General features: G+C 36.8%; 3 protein-coding genes and 2 pseudogenes across 3 annotated transcripts; all 5 read right to left on the bottom strand.

The window, feature by feature from the left end:
• Nucleotides 1–6: 6 nt before the first annotated feature.
• Nucleotides 7–1,286, bottom strand: LOC139883954 (probable peptide/nitrate transporter At3g43790; the record flags this gene model as incomplete). Its single annotated transcript, XM_071868046.1, has 7 exons — nucleotides 1,085–1,286; nucleotides 965–1,005; nucleotides 735–795; nucleotides 535–637; nucleotides 298–400; nucleotides 125–178; nucleotides 7–33 (listed from the first exon to the last, which is right to left on the bottom strand). Coding segments are annotated over exons 1-7 (591 nt in total), but the record flags the coding sequence as incomplete, so codon positions are not given.
• A 955-nt stretch (nucleotides 1,287–2,241) lies between these two features.
• On the bottom strand, nucleotides 2,242–3,491 carry LOC139883955 (ABSCISIC ACID-INSENSITIVE 5-like protein 2; annotated as a pseudogene).
• Nucleotides 3,492–3,934: 443 nt separating this feature from the next.
• LOC139883953 (putative glutamine amidotransferase GAT1_2.1) lies at nucleotides 3,935–9,975 on the bottom strand (annotated as a pseudogene).
• A 3-nt stretch (nucleotides 9,976–9,978) lies between these two features.
• On the bottom strand, nucleotides 9,979–11,300 carry LOC139883952 (uncharacterized). Its single transcript, XM_071868044.1, has 2 exons — nucleotides 11,012–11,300; nucleotides 9,979–10,925 (listed from the first exon to the last, which is right to left on the bottom strand). Exons 1-2 carry the CDS (start codon nucleotides 11,298–11,300, stop codon nucleotides 9,979–9,981), a joined length of 1,236 nt encoding a protein of 411 aa, XP_071724145.1.
• A 1,214-nt stretch (nucleotides 11,301–12,514) lies between these two features.
• LOC139883946 (protein argonaute 4-like) lies at nucleotides 12,515–17,081 on the bottom strand. The gene is made up of 21 exons (XM_071868039.1): nucleotides 16,977–17,081; nucleotides 16,682–16,887; nucleotides 16,378–16,599; nucleotides 16,143–16,279; nucleotides 15,970–16,067; nucleotides 15,780–15,877; nucleotides 15,537–15,699; nucleotides 15,338–15,454; nucleotides 15,153–15,260; nucleotides 14,989–15,051; nucleotides 14,791–14,904; nucleotides 14,525–14,690; nucleotides 14,330–14,442; nucleotides 14,094–14,231; nucleotides 13,839–13,969; nucleotides 13,595–13,660; nucleotides 13,270–13,445; nucleotides 13,109–13,182; nucleotides 12,925–13,019; nucleotides 12,786–12,817; nucleotides 12,515–12,690 (listed from the first exon to the last, which is right to left on the bottom strand). Exons 1-21 carry the CDS (start codon nucleotides 17,079–17,081, stop codon nucleotides 12,515–12,517), a joined length of 2,598 nt encoding a protein of 865 aa, XP_071724140.1.
• Between the last annotated feature and the right edge of the window lie 3,077 nt (nucleotides 17,082–20,158).

Genomic DNA, 20,158 nt, shown 5'->3' with positions numbered 1-20,158 from the left:
AATAATTAGTCCTATGCCTCGAGATGTACTGACCTGAAAAATAAGAATTGACTTTCAGAATTAGTAATCTGCTTTGACATATAAATAGTAAACTACATATCTCAGGACCTTGTACGTAACTCACAACTGACAGTGCCAATGCCTGATGCTCTTCCCTACAGATTTCAGAAGCATACGTCTGAAGGATAAACAAAAAGGAAATGTAGAGTCAAGTCTAAGTCCAAAAATGGAGGAATTATGATATCTGCTCGCATGTGTATGTATACTACAAAAAATAGAAAGATTAAAGGCATTTACCCTGACTGTACCAAGGAGACTATTAAAACATCCAAGAAGAAATCTCATAGAAATCGCCATCCAGAAGCTTGTGCTTAGGCCAAACATAGTGTTGAATACAGCCCTAGAATCACAAATCACAATTCAATAATTTACTTCTTTGGATGATTTGCACCACCTCAATATAGTAAAATAAAGAGAAGAATTTCTTACTAGTTAAAAGCAAAGGAAGAAAAAGAAGAAAGTAAAATTTCTTACACAGAAAAAGTTCCAATCAATATAATAGGTTTGCGACCATATCTATCAGAAAGAATTCCCCAGAAAAATGAAGTCAATGCTCTTCCAATCATGAACGAAGATCCTACAAAGAAAACAAATAAAAATGTTCCTTTATTTATACACTACTCAGAAAGTTCAAAGTAATACAGCAATAAGCACAACATAAAAAGAAAACATACCCACAAATCCTGCATAATAACCAATATCTTCCTCCCTCTTTGCAATATGAAAATCCCTTATCTATATATAGAAGAAACCATTATTACCGATCTACAAACAATAGAGAATTGCGAGCAAACCAAAGAACAAGCACTTGAATTCTCAAATAACTATTCCCCATATAACTACTGATTTGCTAAATGCTTCAAGCTTTGATCTCGCTAAGAATTAAAACGAGTAATTAACTCACCATGAAGTAAACGAATGGGAACAATGATGATATCGGCAATGCTGAAAATTAACAACAAACAGAGATATGATAAGTTTGAAAAAAGATATGAACATAGAGATTAGGAGCATGCATACATACATGTGCAGAGAGAGACAGCCCAGATGTAAGACAAATTCTTGTAAGGAACTTTGCCTCTTTGTTGATCATTGAGACGCTCGATTTGACAACCTGGGCAGTTCTCAAAGTAGTGTTTTTGTTTTTGTAATTTTTCAACCATCAATGCCTTCATGCTCTTGTCAGTCTTACCCATTTCCGCTCTGTTGATGTCAGCCATTCCCATGATTGAATCTCAAAACCTTGGAGCTTAATTGGAAGAAGAAACAAACAAATGAAAGAAAGAACATGAAAGCATTAACCAACCAACAACGATCCAGAATTTTAGTCTATACTTGTGCATGCATGCGTAACGATTTTGAGAGTCTTGTCTATCTGTCTGTTAGAGAACGAAAACCAAAGGCTAGACGTAATTTGGTCCCCAAATGTTTCATCTTACAATAAATTGACACCGATCCTCATATTTTCCTTTTTTTAAGTCCAATATTGAATATTACCTCTCCATTTAATATGCATGCTTCAAAACCTTCAATCTCGGTTAAATACTCCCTCCATCCGAAAATACACGACACTTTTCCTATGCTAAATTTCATCGCAATTCACCCTTAAGCAAGTTAACGGTGTCAAACTTAACTAAACATGGTTCTCGACGCCACTTGTTTGTACCATTAATTCCAATAAAAAGTCGCAAACTAAAATCCCCGGTGAATATCTTAACTCACCAGAGAGAATCCTCTGTTTCACGAAATACTTTTCCCCATTGACATGAAGACAAAAAAATCTTTATAGTTAAGGAATACAATCAGATAGAAACCATTTTATAGTTTGAGATTAGAAGTACCAAATACACAACTTGTTTAAAAAGAGGACAAAATAACCAAGAGGGTTCAAATCTAAACATCATATCTAAGAAATTCCCATGGTCATTGTTTTCCTTCTTAATCAAGTTACTCAGAAGCCCATTCACGGGGAGCCTAGAACTTATAGACATTGGCACATATCATTACCAAATAAGTTAAACTATAGATGTACATTAAATTAAACCAAATCTCTGAATGGGAGCGGTAAAGCAAACACGTCTAACAGTCTTGCAACGCATCTTGTAACAGCTCCCTCCCCCAAAGATAGTAGCCTAAAGTTAAAGAAACTACCGAACCTCCTCTAAGAAGCTCAAGTTTCAATCAGAAAGATGCCAAACTTGTTCTTCGGAGCTGATACTTTGTCTCCGGTGATTCTCTTGTCAAGTTCTTGTCAAATTCCTACAAGCAAAATATAACAAAAATAATAAGGTATTTGCATAATGACCAAAAAGGCAATGTGTAAATTGATATTAGTGCAACAAAATGGAAAATAATTAATCGATAAGTTTTATACAGCCTCATCAAGTCACATGCAAACAAATTGTGCGAATTCAAAACCCAAGTATAAGATGCTATCGATCTTTCATAAGAAGAAATGACGGAAACTAGAACTTCCAAATTGTAATCTTCAACAATTAACATGATCAGACAAAAAGAAAACAAGAAAGAGCCAAACAAATAGACGGAGCTCATACCTTTTCTTTCTTGAGCTTGATATTCACCTCTTCTAGGTGTGAGACCTTACCAACCAGCTCATCATGGTAAGCCTGCTCAAAGTACCCGAATGATCATTTCAGGAATATCAAGGTACCATATATTTCACAAAGCTAAGATCCCATCAATATACATAGTAAAAAGACATACTTGTTTTCTAGCACGTGACCTTGCAGCAGATTCTCTGTTCTTGATCTTTCTCTTAAGTCTCCTGTCAATACCCCTTTCAATTGCTTCGGGGGCATCTCTTTTCCTGCCAGATGTTTTTGTCTCCAATAAAGTCCCTATTGAAGTTTCTGGTGACAAGCCAGGTTTTGTCTCCAATAAAGCGCCTATTGAAGGTGAGGGTGACAAACAAATTTCCTTAGGAAAGTCTTGTGTGCTGACTGCATCAATGGTACTAGTTTCCAAGTCCATACTAGCATCCAACGATGCTTCAACAAATAACCTGCTTTTACCAAAAAATCCTCTAAAGTCGTTTCAGGAAGCGAGGTTTCCCTTTCCTCCTCGATTCTCATGTCCTCGCCATACCGCTTCTCCCGGCCTTGTTGGATCTCTATCCACACCTGATCAACCGTCTTCCCACTCAAAGCACGAGCCAACGTCATGCCGGCTTGATTCTGTAGCGAGCTTGCAGAAGAGTTGTTCTCATTATCCCTTCCAAATGGCTTAGACTCACTCCCCTCATAATTCCATACATTTTTAAGAAGCTCATCAAGGTTCATGCTGCCAAAAGGTTTCCCCAGGTTCCCCAATTGGCTTTCGACTTCGCTAAGAGTGAGGCTAAGCCATGGATTTTGTCGTGTCAATTCACATTGCAGTACATGAGACTGCTGAACATTGTTCTGGGATGTCATTGTTTGAATCCCCATTCAAAAACAACCTACCAATGCAACAACAACAACAACAACAACAACATTCAAAATCTCCACTTGCGAACAAACCAACTATATTTCCACAAAACGAAATCAATGAAAAAAAAAAGCAATCTTTGAGCCATACCTCACCTTAAACCCTAAACTTATTTTTCTAAAAAAAAAATCATGGATTTTCTTAATTAATCAAATGCAGAAGCGGGAAAATAAAAGTGCGAACCTGGAAGGATCTGATGAATTCAATTCAACAAAAGGAAGAGCCTTTGGACTCCGTCGCTGTTAACATCAAAACGATGAAATTGTACGATGAAAGTGATTTCTCGTCGCCTGATTGCCTGCCTAATTTTCCATTCGAGCAAAATACATTTATTAATTAATTAATTGATAATCAAACCATCCATTTAATAAGTAAGTCTTAATGCCCCCTAATATAATATTCGATCAGATTTTGGTCCCAGGTTCAAAGTTTTGATACAATTTTGGCCCTCTAATACTTTTCCGATTAAATGTACCATCACGTTTTCCAACTGCCATTTCATTCATTCATTAAACAGCACTCAATCATCTGACTTGATACTTTCATAGTCGTCGACGGAGAAGATCATATGGTATGGTTCTGATGGTGCGAAATGATTCCAACGACTGTCGCTTTCACTGACACTTTGGAAGAAAGATCGATACAGGGATCTTCAAGCAAGATTTTTAACGATTTAAGGACCTCCGAACGGAATTTTATTTCAGACAGGGACTTATTAACCCATTATCCCTTACCTTAACAGTTACTTACTACAAGTGGAGATAATAATAATAAGATAAAAATATCATTCAAACACCGTGACTTCTCGAATGTTGCAATTCCCGTTCGAAGACGTCTTCACGATGGAAACTCAAGGAAAACTCAGTCAAAATTTTCCGATAAAATCTCCAAAAACTCGAGACGTCCGAATAATATTCATTCTATAATGTCCAATTTATTTCATAAAAAATGTGGATGGATTTTCTTAAAAAATATCTAAAACTTATTTTCTTACAATTTGAATGATTTTAACCTACTTGCAAGTCAATTAATACCGTTTTTATATTAAATTAGTGTATTATCCGAACGTTGTTTCATGTATTATTATCTCAATATTTTAAATTCGATATAAATAATAAGTTGAAATTACTTTATATAACCTCACTCATAATATATCAATGACATGATAATAATTAGTGTGAATGATGTAATAATAATTATTGTGAATGATGCACGATACTAATCGGAGGATATTATGATTTTGAGTATAGATTGAACTATTATATACACCAATTTTAGGAAGATATGAAGCTATTGACTTTGTCAAATTCAAAATATATAGGGATATAATCATAAAAATATGTACAATTACAATAACTATAATTTATATAAAATAAAAGCACTAATTAACATAATAAAGATAGACATATCTTTTTATAAATTCAAAGACTTCACGGATGTCCTCGTTAATGGCAATTTTAGAAGCAAACCATATCAACTAGTAAGACAATTGACCTACTGACAACAAGTATGCATTATGCCCTCTTTCCCTACTGTCCATCATTTAATTTGAAGGTCCACAACCTCAGCAATTCTTTATACAAGTAAAAAATTATATATTAATTAAAATATAATGGGAATGTTTGGAAGTTTCAAATTTTAATTTTTTGTATGCAATTGTATAGAAAATTCATTATTCGAATATCATATGTATGAACAAATTTCAACATGACATTATAAAAAACATAAAAAATCAATATGACATCGCTCATTACTTACCAATTCATTTCTTTTTTTTTGCTTATTGCCACCACACGATCTAATAAGAGCACATGTATTTTTTCTTAAAAATAAAATAAAATTCTACAAGCTTTTAGATTTTAACCAATGAAAAAGATATCGCGATGGATTATTTTTTCTTGATGTATCATGTGTCACATTTTATTTCTGTTCGTAAAAGAATGTGATTCTCACTATGCCTAGATGGCCAGCTTGTGATGCTCGAGTGTATTACATCGCATGGCAATCTTTTTAAGTTCTTTTTTGCGAAAGTAAGGCTGTGTCGAATTTAACACTTTTTATACGTATATAAATCGGTATGTCGACAAATGTCTAAACCCTAGACAAATGCCTCAAAACTAAAGCTTGCAACGTCCATAGAATCTGAAATTTCATATCAGCATTGTTGATTGTTGAATCGATACCTAAAACAATAAGAAATAACCGTGTGAGAGAGCATAGAGACGATAGAAGTATTTGAAACAATCAATGTTAACCAGACATGATCTTCCAGACTACTGTTAGTCTGTTAGGCTGGTATTTGTGTGTATTCTTTCGATTGAAGACAGAAGGACAAAAAACTGAGTCGCATAACAAAGTGAAAATGCGACTAATTTATCATTGCCAAGTCCATAAGATCAAACATCAATCATGGTTTGCATGCAGCACCTAGCAACTAGTTCTTTGACATAATTCATCATCCATTTCGCAATTAAACCATTTTCCTACGATTTTAGTCAAGCCCTTTTGATTAGAAGCTGATGTGGCTGGCCTCTTCTTCTCTTTTGGATAAGGAAAAGAAAATTTGTCGAATATAAAAAATAATTAAAACCTTGCCTAGTAGGAAAATAAGAAAACATGTTAAATTTATTTTTGAAATGAAAGGACAAGAGGTCGGAAAGATGTTCGACAGTCGTCTTCTCCATTACTTGTCTCGAGAATTTCTCCCTTCCTTCGCTCTTCTTCAGTTTCTCCATGTATGATGTCGCATTCCTAACGGTCGCTCCCATTTGCTTTAACCGCTTTTCTTGCTGCAAACTCAATGCAGTACTTTCCTACACGCAAATATATCATTTCAGAATGAAAAATGCAACCTTGGTTTGCTGAAACTAATGCTTATCGACAGCCTTAGACTCCTGAACATAATAAGTCTCTGTCGAGATTGATCTAACCAGCGGGGAAAAAAATTAAAAAAATTTATCAATATTATTATCTGTTCTTACCTCAAGAAACTCTGCTCCAACTTTTGGTTCCGATTCTCGGCCAGGAACGTTTGGACGTAGCGGGCTATACATATCTTTAGCTATCGAGAAGCTGGGAACTAGAATCTTTCGCTTCTTCTTCTTCTTCTTCTCCAATTCTCGATTAACCTTTACAGGTTTCGGAATACTGGCTGAGGAACTGAGCTTCTTCTCATAAGCTATTACAGCCTTCACAAATTCCTGCATAAATATCCGGACAGAAAAGTAAGCGGCCTCTCTCGAAAAACAGAATTTCCACTGAATGTAAGCTATTTTCTCTAAATCTTATGTAACTTGATAAGCAAGATAGTATACCTGATATGCTGATGGACATCCAGGATAATCGAAGTCCTCGGAATCAGGTTTTCTCATACGTTCAGGATGAAATTGCAGACCCATGATAAATTTACCCTCTTCAGGATTATAAGCATCAGGATCATAAAACACCCTTCAATCAAACCGTCTGGAGCGAAAGCCATCGGAACAAATCTCTGAGCCAATCTCTTGAAACCTTGATGATGATAGCTATTTACCGCGATTTCCATTCTCCCTTCCTCCTCCTCTAAAGATTCCTTAAACCATTCATGCAGAGGAGTGTCCTCAACAACCTTAACAACATGTCTATGCCCATCATAATTGTCGTAATCCATATGAACGACTCTATTTTCCGGCGAGCAATTCTTTTGGAGCTCCTTCTCGACGTCCTGATAATGGGTACCTCCACAAGCAACATTTAGGACTTGGGATCCTCTACAAAACCCTAAATAAGGAATGTTCCTTTCCAGGCAAAGCTTGGCTAGAGTTAGTTCGATTATGTCTTTTTCCTTGTTGATTGATGTGTCACTGGCATGCTCTTTCCTTATATGTTCTAGTTCTTCCGGTGAGAGGCCAGAGAGCTCCGAATCGTATAAGGATGGATCGATATCTTCTCCTTCACAGAGAAGGACTCCATGGATCGGCTCGAAACTATCGAGCATCATATTTACTCCATTCACTCTTGGGACTATTACAGGCACTGCTCCATAGTTTACTATAAGATCTAAATGGTATTCACCTGCTCGTGAAATAAAAAATCAATTAGAATCATATATAGTTTGTTTCTTAAATCATACATACAATTCTTTATGCATAGGTAATTTAAATTTCAAATGCACCATAGTCACACTCATCTTCTCAAAAACATAATTTTTTCACTTGAGAGTTCAGAGAAAGGAAACTTCCCAACAAAATCGACGAACTTGTTCTTTTGCACTGTTCTTCTAGAGACGATAAGAAACCTAGGAAGGATCATTGAGAGTTCTGACGCCAAGTTATGAGTAAAGGTTTATACTTTTTAAGGGTTTAAGAACACCAAATCAAAACCCAGTTAGGAAAACAGCTGCGTTAATATTCAAATTTATACAAAACCTAATTTTATTTTTTCCTTCTCGGCCAAGTAAACAATAAGTATCAAAAAGATTGAATGAATTCAAATGAAGGAAGATTTGTTCATTTATAGAATGCTGACGATACGCAGACCGTCTCGAGGTGGTGAAACTTCGTGCCCAAGGCACAACCCTTTGATTAGATGCTGATGTGGCTTTCCTATTTTTAATTTTCATTTGGATATAAATAAACAAAAGAAAAAAATCCTTGCCTTTGGGAGGAAATTAAGTATTGATTTGGGAATTTGTTCAAATTGAATTAACTAACCAAAACAAGATATATAGAAAGATGATCTTGTATGAATTGATTATCGATTAAATTCAATTAAATTAAATTTTTTAGCTCGATTTTTAATTTAAAAAAATGCAGCATATGGAAATTCAATTTTTGTCTTCATTTATACATTAAAAAACTAGCGCCAATCCATCTAATTTTTTCTATTATAGTTACAATCTGTATCGTAGTAATCTTTGACAATAAGGATTGAAAAAGAGTTAATTAGTTTGGTCGGATGAGATACATAAATAAATAAAGCGTGTGATTTGTGAAAAATAAACTGCGATAAGTTCCCAACTCATCTAAATGTGTACAATTAAATCGGGAAGTTCATCTGGAGGTTTTCATTTTCCAAGTAGATTTGAACAGATCGCTTCCTCCAACACGGTTAATTCATCTTGTAATTGGTGAACTTCTTCTCAGAGTATGAGTTTGGGCATTCGGCTGAATCTACAGGAGTTTCAAATTGCCAGCTTCGTTACACCTTGTCGCTCCCGATTTCCGACTATCAATACTGTACTGGATTTGCAGTGCTCAAGGTTACGGCGAAATAGACAACGAAGATAACAACGAAGATAACGTTGTAATAAATCATATTGTATGGACCTAACACTGACTATGTCATTAATCGCTAACGGGAGTTGGGGGTACTCAAAGTCTCAGAATTGCTCAGTTAGGCATTATGTTTAATCCCTCCTATCAAACGGACCCTTAGAGTCGATTATGGACTATGTAAGGTTTGAAATTTAGGAGTATAATTAAAAAAACTCTTCAAATAGATGCATAATAATGCAATACCTGCAATTTTATATTAAGCACTCATCATATACAATTAAGCTCTTCAATCATTCCGTAAGTATGATTCTATCTAAAAGATAACAGAGTACCAATGAATTCAGGAATACTATATATAGGTCTATGTACGATATAGAATGCTTGCACGCTTCATATACATACTATGCTTACTATCAGAAAGGAGCTCTGCAAAATTCCCTTCAAAAACCTTGACAAATGCCTCAAAACTAAAGCTTGCAACATCATCCATGGAATCTGAAATTTCATATCAGCATTGTTGATTGTTGAATCGATACCTAAAACAATAAGTAATAACCATGTGAGAGAGCATATAAATGGTAGAAGTATTTGCAACATCAACCACAATACACAGGTGCAAAAATGTTTGGATTGAAATCAACGAGAGAGATCGAATTTTACTAACTGCTGATGCAGGCACCACAACATACCAACTTACCAAGCATAACCAATCAATGTTAACCAGACATGGTCTTTCAGACTACTGCTAGGCTGGTATTTGTGTATTCTTTCAATTGAAGACAGAAGGACAAAAAATTGAGTCGCAAGTTTACAACTACATGTTATTTTTCCATAACAAAGTGAAAATGCAACTAATTTATCATTGCCAAGTCCATAAGATCAAACATCAATCATGGTTTGCGCAACCTAGCAGCAAGTTATTTGACATAATTCTCAAAGCTTTCTAGTGCTTAACAGATTGGATCTCTATTGTAAGAAAGATATGCACAGACCAATCTATCTGGCATCACCATCAGTGAGCACCTTTTCCAGTGAAGAGAACTAAACAATCCACACCACCTCAAATTCATAGTCTGGATGCTACATAGTTTATATTCTTAACAACAATTACTAATAAAGAGCAAGGATAAGATTGGATATTATAATTACCCGCAACTCTATCGGCAATAGGCATCCATCACGAGCATTTCACCATCTCCTTCTTCCTTTTCTGTTCAACCATATATTTTTTCGTTCGGTTAGCCTTTGCTCTCATCTCCTCAATCATCTTGTCAGTCTTCTCTCTTATTTGTTTTGGCAACATAACTTCCAAATAATCCAACCACTCTCCTACAGTCGCCCTTTCCAAATCAAACTCTTTTCCAACCTCCGGTTGATCATCTCCACCATCAGTCTTTTCTTCTCTTGCCACAACCTCTTCTTCATCACGATCCATAACAGTATCTACATGACTATCTCCAATAACATCTGCATTCTCTGTCTCTTTACTATCACTAACTCCAATAACTTCTTCTACATTAACATTCTCTTTTTCTAACCTATCTTCATTTTGAGGTTCCCTGCCACTCGAATCTATCCTGACAGCCCCATGTTCCTCATTCACTTGCTCAACACCTTTTTCAAAGCCCTCCTCGTGCACCCCCACATTCAAGTCATCATTTTCAGAGATATTTACCAATTCAACAACCTCATCTCGCTCCTTCCACTTTGAATTACCCACCCTGCCTCTCCTACTCCCTCTCTCAGGAGGCATGCCACGTTTCCTCTTCTGCACCTCCCCATTTCCCGTTTCTGGATAGATTGTTGAATCGTCTATACCAACTTTCTTCTCAGGGCTTTGTTGAAGGCTTGATTCTTCGCCACCATCCAATCCCTTTGAAATCTCCGCTTCAACAACAGGGTTTTTAGCTTTTCCCCTTCGTGTGGGGTTCCTTTGAGACCTGAGCTCACGGCGCCCATTGTCTTCATCCAATGTCGTTGCATTCTTCACTTCAGCAACATGGTTTTCCATCTTCCACTGCCGTGTAAGGTATCTCCGAGGCCTAAGGTCGTCGATTCGATCCAATTTCGCAGCATTCTCAGCCTCAGCCTGCACTTCAACACTAGCATTTCTTGCGTTCGCACCTCATCTCGGATTTACCCGAGGCTTAGATTTCAGATCCTCTTCAACCACACTGGCAACAATATTTATCATATCGAAGTATACTCACCGATCTCGAGCTTATCGCCATCGTTGAGTTCGACGGCAGTCAGAGGAGAGAGTTTGACATTGTTCAAAACAGTATCATTAGACGATTCAAGGTCTGTGAGAATCCATTTGTTGGATTCACGCACTGATTCGATCACCAGGTGTTTCGTAGAAATCCCTGCAGCTTTAATCGGTAAATTGTTGCCTCTGACGACTCGACCAACTCGGACGGTTGCTCCGAATCGGAATTCCACAGATTCACCCTCACGTGGACCCTTTAGAAACACCAATTTCAACGACTGTGGATCCATTTTTTCCTTTTTCGATTGATGTCAAAGTTGCAGAGACCAGATAGAGAGAAAACGCGCGGGAAGAATCAAGGAAAGGAAAAAGATAAAGTCATTGACCGATGATGGGCTTTTGGAGCCCAGTTTTTAATTTCAGGCCCACTCAATTTTAATCGATAAAACGATCATGCAATATACACTGATAAAAAAAATATAAGTTGCATGATGAGTGATCAGACTCATGTTAAGAAGTAGACAATAGTAGATGCATGATAGCCAAAATAACAACTTCTTGATGGTAAAAGCATAAAAAACAAGATACTTATAGTAGTTTAAGTTACAATCAAACACACATAAAGCAAACGAGAAGCTTCAAGAATGGCGAGTTTGACCAGAACAGGAGCATGGTTGACCGTGATGACCTTGAGTTTCCTTTGTTCCTATAGCTACGAGCCAGTTCTCCACAGGGTTGGAGGAAAAAGGGATACCTGGAAACCAAACGTTAACTTCACCGAATGGGCGCGTCGTGACACGTTTTAAGTTGGTGATTGGCTTTGTAAGTTCTCTCTCTCACACTTATTCTCAGTTTCCTTTAAACTTACTTTTATCGTCCAAGTAATTGAAAATTCTTCTTGTTTTGTATAATTTCACAACGAAGGGGAGGATGGGATGTGTTTAATCCAACAGACCTCTTGTTTACTCTAGCAGTCATGTTTCTACAATTAGCCCTAGCTTTTGCCTTACTCTACTCCTGCTCGGCTTCACCTTTCTTCTAGTCTAAGGAATTATGGTTTAATTTTATCCTTCAAATTTCAAATCAGGATATTGGTAAAATCTTTTTTGAAATAATTACCACGAAGTAGATAACTTTTTTTCACATTTAAAAAAGCCATGCACAAAACTAGAGAACACTTGACTGAAACTGCTCATAGATAAAATTCATGCTCAGAACATATCCTAAAGCGACAAAAGCTATGAAAGGCACCATAATATCTGAGAAAGCATTCCAGCATTGCTTACAATTACCTAATATATAACTACAGGCCAGTGCCTGAAACATCTTCTCGGATCATCAGTACATAAAATAAATTAAACTAGAAGTCATTTGGCAGACTATCGAATCATGCCATAGGAAACAAAACAACGGAGACTAAGAGTTTGATAACTGTACTGCTACAACCCTTGAAACAGTAGAAACACTACAGGGAAAAAAAGGGTTTTCTTAACAAAGTATCCGATCAGCAAAAGAACATGGAACTGCTTACAGCATCCTTCAGCTTTGGAAGCTGGGGAACAGCCGCCGGAGCCGCTGCAGTCACCCCACCATGGCTGGAGGAAGTCTCGGACTTCTCCTCGAACTTCATGAAAGTCCCAACCTGAGATGCCGCCAGGTGTGCATAGCAAATGGGGGCAACTGCAGAACAATACAAAATGTTAGCGTATAAATTTCGAAAGAAAGGGATAATACACTAAGTGTTGGCAAAAACAGAGGACAACAAACAAACTCACCAACAGAAATAGCAGTGGTACTCCTTTGGTACCTGCAAAAAGCCACGAGAATAGCTCAGATATGGTATCTACTTATTCATTAAAAGAATGGACAGGAAGTACTTACTGCCAGTAATATAGTATATACATAAATACTCACACATAAGATAGGTTGTGGACAAGATCCTGAAGATCGTCGGACGAGAAACCCACTTCATCAAACAACACATGGTAATGTGTTGGCCTTGTAGTTCCCTATAACACACACACCATTGTTGGCTTTAGAAAAACAAATTCAAACACACAAACCAAGAAAAAAGTATGATATATAAAGGACTACTTACAATCATGCCAGCATGAGCACACAGATAGAAATCATTATTTTTAGGATGACATATTTTGTTGTCGATGATGGTTCCTGCACCACGCCAAATTGTTACCTGTTAGGAACTAACATCTAGCGAAACCATGGGGATACTGAAAAAATTGAAATGCATAAACATACCTGGTGGCACATTGTCAGGTGAACCAGACAGGAAGAACTTCGTATGGTGGTTCTTCTGCGCGACAATGACCACAAACTTCGGGTTCCATTTCTCATCGAGGAATTTGCAGGCTTCAATAATTTGATCCAGTTCTTTGTTCAGCACTTGGTTGAATTGGGACTCACTGACACCATCCCTGTCGAGCAAAGTACCAATTAACCAATGACAAATAACCACAATGGAAAAAACACAGCCCGTATTGACAGTTAAATCATGTGAATGCTACTGATTACAAAAGCCATGAACTTCCAGTAGAAGTCAGAGATGCATAACAGACTCACACACCTGAAAATAATGATCTGATCAGGTTTCCTTTTCCCAGAGCTTGTGTAGAAGTCCAGGAGACTCTCCCTGAAATTTATGAATACAATGTCAAAACAGAAAAATAAGAAAGCAACGCCACCAACAAAAAAGCAGACTAACTACACAGATAACCTATAATTTCTCAAGACCAGTTTCAGACCAGTTTCAAGCCAATCGAGGTCAAATCCAAATATTATTATGAACACAGGTCTGCAAGACAGCTAACCTTATTATACCCTCATCTTCAGTGTCAGAAACTTTCTTGAACAAAGAATCTATCATTTCAGTCTTTGGAGACTGAGTACGCACTGAAGCTCTGTATCTAGAAATAAGAGGCCACTGCCTGGAGCTGACAACCTGCAAACCCAACAAATTGAAACAGCAATTACTCTAACAACAGCTAAATTGTATATTTAACACATTATTGCACCAAGAAACGACCAAAAACAATGTGAAGCCAGAAAACAAGGCAGCAGTTTACCGCAGCAATCGATGGTACATCAGAGTGGCCCGGGGAGCCATGAGAGACATCCATTCCCATAATCAGGGTTGGAACTTTAGATACCATAGGGATAGAGGGAGAATGTTCGATGGCAAGCATCGAATTTAATCCACCCAACTGCCAAAAATAGCGAAGGAAAGATTAGTTAATAACAAAGCTGCATAACAATGAAATAGTTAATGGCAAAAAGAAAACAAAAGGTCAAACCACCATACTTTGGCATTAATCTTCAACAGAAGGTTAGTTAGGTATTGGTCATTGACCCTGGTGGGCGCGAGACACTGCGTTACGACTCCAAATTCCGCGAGGCACTTCCTCTTCCATGGTCCTGATATTTCCATGTCCTTTTATATGAAATGAAGTTGTATGTAAAATTGAGATACCTTACATCCATCTGAGAAAAATCATACCATAAATATCTGAATTTTTCCTTTCAGGAAGAAGACAGAGAAGGAATTTTGGAGGACCAGGCAGTTTGGACTGCATTTCTTCAAACATCTTCTCCACACGACCCACTGGAGGCGCACGCCTAAATTGTGGACTCTCCTCAAATACATCAAAAGGGGCCTCAATTTGCTACCAAAAAATGGGACTTATATTAGCTCATCACAAATGGACTGCAATGCTCATGAGAAACTAAAGAGTAGTCGCGCCTACTCTTAAAAAAAATACTCACAATTCCTTTGGCTTCTGCACATCTCGTCAGGTCTCTCACCAGACCACGCAAGTCACAACGCGCGGAGAAGTTCACCACAGCCCAACGTTCTACCTTGGTTGGCTCCACTAGTGTCTACAAAAGACGTACAAACTAGGGTGAGCCACAGAAACAGAACGACAGAAACAGAGCCACAATCAAGTGGGGAAGAAAAATCACCTTGTTGTTGAAATTCCATCTCCCATTTCTAGGACTGAAATCATCTCCGTTGCCAAATTTTAACTGTCAGAAAAAGAAATGGTAAAGTTGCGAAACAAATTCCCACTTTTCCAGGAGTTCCACTATTAAACAAGACAGGCCTTTAGGGAATAATAAAATTGTACCCGTGGAGCTGGCAGAACACGACCATCCACTTGAGTGAAATTGTTGCTAATTGAAATGCCACATGAGCGCAGCAAAGGCTCAGAGTTGTACTTACTGGTCTCCAGAGCCTGCAGGAAGACTCTTGACTCTCAGTTCAGGGTACCAAATAATATTTTGCAAGTCACGAACTAGAAACGATACTCACAGTCGACAAGGTTTTCATCCTCTCTTGTGGCTTTTGCCTCGACTTTTCCACCAGTGAAGCTCTTTGAAATGTAGTCAGCGCCTTTGTATAACGTTGCAAGGATACCAAATCGCAAAGCTGAACATTGAGAACTGCATGCTTAACTTCGTCGCAAAACTCATTACAACATTGAACGGACAAGTACTAAGCAAATACTCACCTCAAGAGGAATATATGTTGGTCGCTTTGGCCTCCCGACATTAATACATGGAAGATCACCAGAGTATTGCAACTGAATATTGCGATGATTCACAAAATAATCATACACAGTAATTTCCTGGATATCAGCATCACCATTGGAACCTCTCTTCTTCAATTCAAACCTAATGCAAAAGGAGATAATATTTAGAGCTAGAAGAATTGAGCGGGACGACGTCTACAGCCAAAGATTAAGATAACGTACGTTTGCTCTTTGCATGGCTTGTCACTCAGTCCTGTAATCTTGTACTCCTGGTTAGTGGGTTTAGCCCTGATCCTCAAATTCTTCAGCACACGTTTTGCCTGTTGTGAAGATGAACAAAAGAACAGAGACTTAATGGAGCGTCAAAACAACAGAACATCAGGCAGGCACAAAACATACACTGAAACATTACCTTTGACCAGTCAAGTGAGAATGGATCTCTTGCCCCTTGGTTGTTAATTAGAAAATCCACCACAGGACCAGGTTGGATTATCATTGTAGTCGACACATCTGCACAGAGAGTAACAAAATAAATAACAAAAAATTACTAACAAGAAATGAAAAGATGGAAGGGGAAAAACCGACCAATATTTAGGGACAGGCCTCCCTGAGTTGTTCTAAAACTAGAATGAAAACCTCGGCACCCAAGAACTCCACCGCCCACATCTGTATAGTTTCCTTTATCGCCATGAAAGAATGACTGGCGGACAAGGAGGCAGCCCCTGAGAGAATACAGAAACAATTAGAGTCGCACAGAAATAGCACACCTAAAATAAACAGAGCGTCCAATCACAAAAAACAAATAAACAGAATTACTCACTGTTTGGCTGAATGCTGACGTAGGATAGTGTCCAACACACGCAAAGCTTCGAAAGAGTTTTCTGATTCTTGACCACGCAATGCTTGTCCAATTGCTGACATGGGAATTTTGGCAGCAAAGCTAAATTCTACCTTGAAGCTCTTTGATTGATATGGACGCCTTAATCTTTTCTTGTCAGCATCATTTGGTGCATTACGATCAGGGCTAGCATTTCCAGTGTTCCTGCAAATGCAAATGCTTTTAGTGCATCTATTTCCACAGCAACAAGAGAATATAGCATGACACAAGTTAGAAACCAATCTACCTGTTAGAAGTAACCTCCTCAAGTACAACCTCAAACTCCATTTTGTTGCGAGGGAGCTGCCCAACTGTGAATAGAGTCTTCTCACCATCATATGCAAATTCTTTCCCTCCCAACTCACCCGCATAGGTTTCTTTTAATCTGTCGATCACTTTCCTCCCAGCACCCTTTCCAGCAATTGGAGTGCCATCTTCATAACAAACAGTAACCTGCAAAGGTAGACAAGATAGCCATAAGATTCAATCATCAATACAAAAAAATGTAAGCCAGAACAGAATAGGGAAAGTCACAAACTTACACTATACTGAAAGAACTGATTTTCAATGTTAGTAACATTGACTTTGAAGTGATTTGTCAAGAGAGCAATTTTCTGGCCTTTGGATCCAGGGCCGCGCCTGGCCATTGGAACCCGTGCGACCTTTTTCACGACTGGCTCCAAATCTGCTAGGATGGGAACCACATTTGGAGGAACAACAGGTGGGGGAGGGGGAGGGGGCAACAAATCTTCAGCCCCATTATCATTACCATTCCCTAATTCGGTTGGTAGGTCCATTTCCTGTCACAATTGACGAGTTATGATAAATAACAAAGAAAGCACAGTCAACCAAGACAATACTACACATGCAGAGACAGACAGAGTACCAGAACCACAAAAATGGTTCAATGAGTGTGTGTTTTTCAAACTCTAGCAAAGAAGCACATACACAAGTAAAATAAAGCATAGAATGAGGGATAATCTTACCAAAGGATAGAAATGCAGCTGTTAACGTCCAACGCTCAGTAACTTCTACAACATGGTAAGCAAAACACAAAGATGTTAGCTGAAATCTACAAGTTAAAATTAAAAATCAAAAAAAAAAAACCCTAGCAAACCCCTTGATTTTGAGCTCAAAAACAGAAAGAAAAAAAAATCAAATGACGGTATAAAGTAAATTCATCCAAACCCTAAAGCTCAGGCTCTTCGACTGACACAAAACCCAGGCACCGTGGAAGAAACGTCATGAATTTTGTTCTCACATGCATTAACATATAATTTTTTTTAAAAAAATATTACAAAAGAAAAAGTCAAAACGAAAATTAATAACTAAATAAACCTAGACCTAGATCAAAACCTATCACCTGAAAAGAAAAATTTTAACACAGACAGAAAATAAATAAAATAAACACACACTCCAGTATTTTGATTCTCATCAGACGAACAGCATTGTAAGCATATCGTCTTCGTCACAAATAAATACTGAAGAAATACTTAAAACTCAGGCTGTACACTAAAAAAGAGCCAGAATCACTGTGATTTATACAGTAAGAACTTTCTAATCAAAGAATCAAACCCTAAAAAGTCAACTAAAATCAGCTAAATCAACCAAAAAGACAGTGAAAACTCACAAGCTCCTTCCAAAAACACTAACAACGGCGAAATAATGAGAGAAATTTCTCTAAAAATCACTTACAGTGTGAAAAAACTCAAAACAAACAATTTCTTTCTCCTTGCTGCTCTCAAAAGAAGAGTGTGTTGTTGACAACTGTGTAGAGTGGTACTATCACCAGGGTTTTTAAATGGTCCCAACCACACACTCTGTTTGTTACTCTTCCAGATGGTGACACGTGTCCCTCTACGTGTCGTTTTCAATCAATCTCAGCCGCTCATCTACGTCCTTGTTCTTTCTATATAACCCACGTCGTATCGTAACGCTTTGTGGATAACTACTGTATACGGAGAAAGTAAATTCTTTTTTTTGGAATTAAATTACTAGGTATTCAATATTATAATAATAAACCTAATTTAACAGCCGTGATTAGAATAATAAACTACCTATTAATCAGTTATTACTTTTTCAATTAAGCTGAGAATTATAATGGCAAAAGAAGTCATAAAACTTTTCTCCGTTTTGAAAATTCTTATTTTACTATCATTTTATTTTATTTTTGTCAGGAATATATCTGTGTTTAGGAAGAAACAAATTTTGCTTTATGGTTAACTAAAAAAAGGAAAAAACCATAAGCACCATTTTGGGCTTATGGGAATTCACGGAAGGCGGTAAGGGAATCTTTTACCCGTGGTTTTCCTTAATTTTGCGCGCTTATATGGTCATGGACTCATTATAAAAAAAGAAAATATATATATGGTCATGGATTCATGGGTAAATTGTACTCCTAGACATGGTCACGGTTCAAGATTGAACCGGAATCGGTCCTTAAACCGGACCGGTCAAACCTAGACCGACCGAAAATTAATCCGGACTTGTCAAAAAATCGGCTTAGGGCTGGTTCAAAATTTTCGATCCAGACCCATCCTACGTGGCAAACATGATGACGTGGAAAAATAGTCGTGTGATACGTGGCGCAAATGAATGACGTGGACATGACATGGACGGCAAGTGGCAAATTTTGATGAAGTGTACCGACATACATGACATGTGGATCAATAGTGGAGTGGCATGTGGCAAGCCGATGACATGTGTCCCTGTTGATTGGGTCAGGATCGGCTTGTTGACCAACCCATCGAGTTCAAAAAAAACACCGGACCAAAATCGGTTTCCAACTTTTTCGAACCGGATTCGGCCAGGTCCGATCCTAACCGGCCCATGAACATGTCTAATACCCTTTTTTGAATATCAATGGTACTACACTTGTATCATATATAACGTTCTTCTTCGATTTTTTATATATTTATATAGAAATGATGACAATATACATGTTTATATAAATAAATTTAGAAATATAAATCATCTTTTTTATCATAGATAATATTTTGTAATTTTAGATTCATCGATATTGACATATTGATTAGATACATACACATATTAGTGAACTTAAAAAATATAAATATTAATTTTTTGGTCTTTCAATACATGCTTTTTATGGTATTTGCACACAGAATAAATTAAAATAAAAAATACACTATATTTCATCATATTTGGATCAGAATTATACATGAGAATCATCTATTTTGAGATAAAATTAAAAGTCTAAAAAATTATGTATTGAAAATCGGAGAGAATATTTATTATAATATGGAGGTAGTATATTAATCCATTTTAATTGACACCTAATAAAACTATTTTATAAAATTAATATGTATTTGTTCAATTTTATCCTTCATTAAATCACATCGTTAATATAAAGAAATGTATAACCTAATGTCCCCTTTGGTCCAATTTAAATGTTGCATGATAAAATTTGATTTACCTCATTTTAAATGTCATTTTATGAAATTCATGTATATTTAAATTATTTTTTTCAATCTTATTATTGTTTTATGTCAATAATTGTAAAATATAATTTATTTATAAAAAATATTTATTATTTTGGAACAATAAATAAAGAACATACATGTAATTTTTATTATCATTAATCATTTTCTTAATTACGTGATGCTTCAAGTGGATCAGATTGAATAAATCTTATAACTAATAATATTATATTATTATTTCAATCAACTAACATTACTTGATAGTTATAATATTACGATACTTAAAA

The sequence above is a fragment of the Rutidosis leptorrhynchoides genome, unplaced genomic scaffold (assembly GCF_046630445.1).
Source record: "Rutidosis leptorrhynchoides isolate AG116_Rl617_1_P2 unplaced genomic scaffold, CSIRO_AGI_Rlap_v1 contig481, whole genome shotgun sequence".
Lineage (NCBI taxonomy): Eukaryota > Viridiplantae > Streptophyta > Magnoliopsida > Asterales > Asteraceae > Rutidosis > Rutidosis leptorrhynchoides.
Note: the sequence above shows the minus strand (reverse complement) of the source record. Positions and strands in the feature narration are given on the sequence as shown.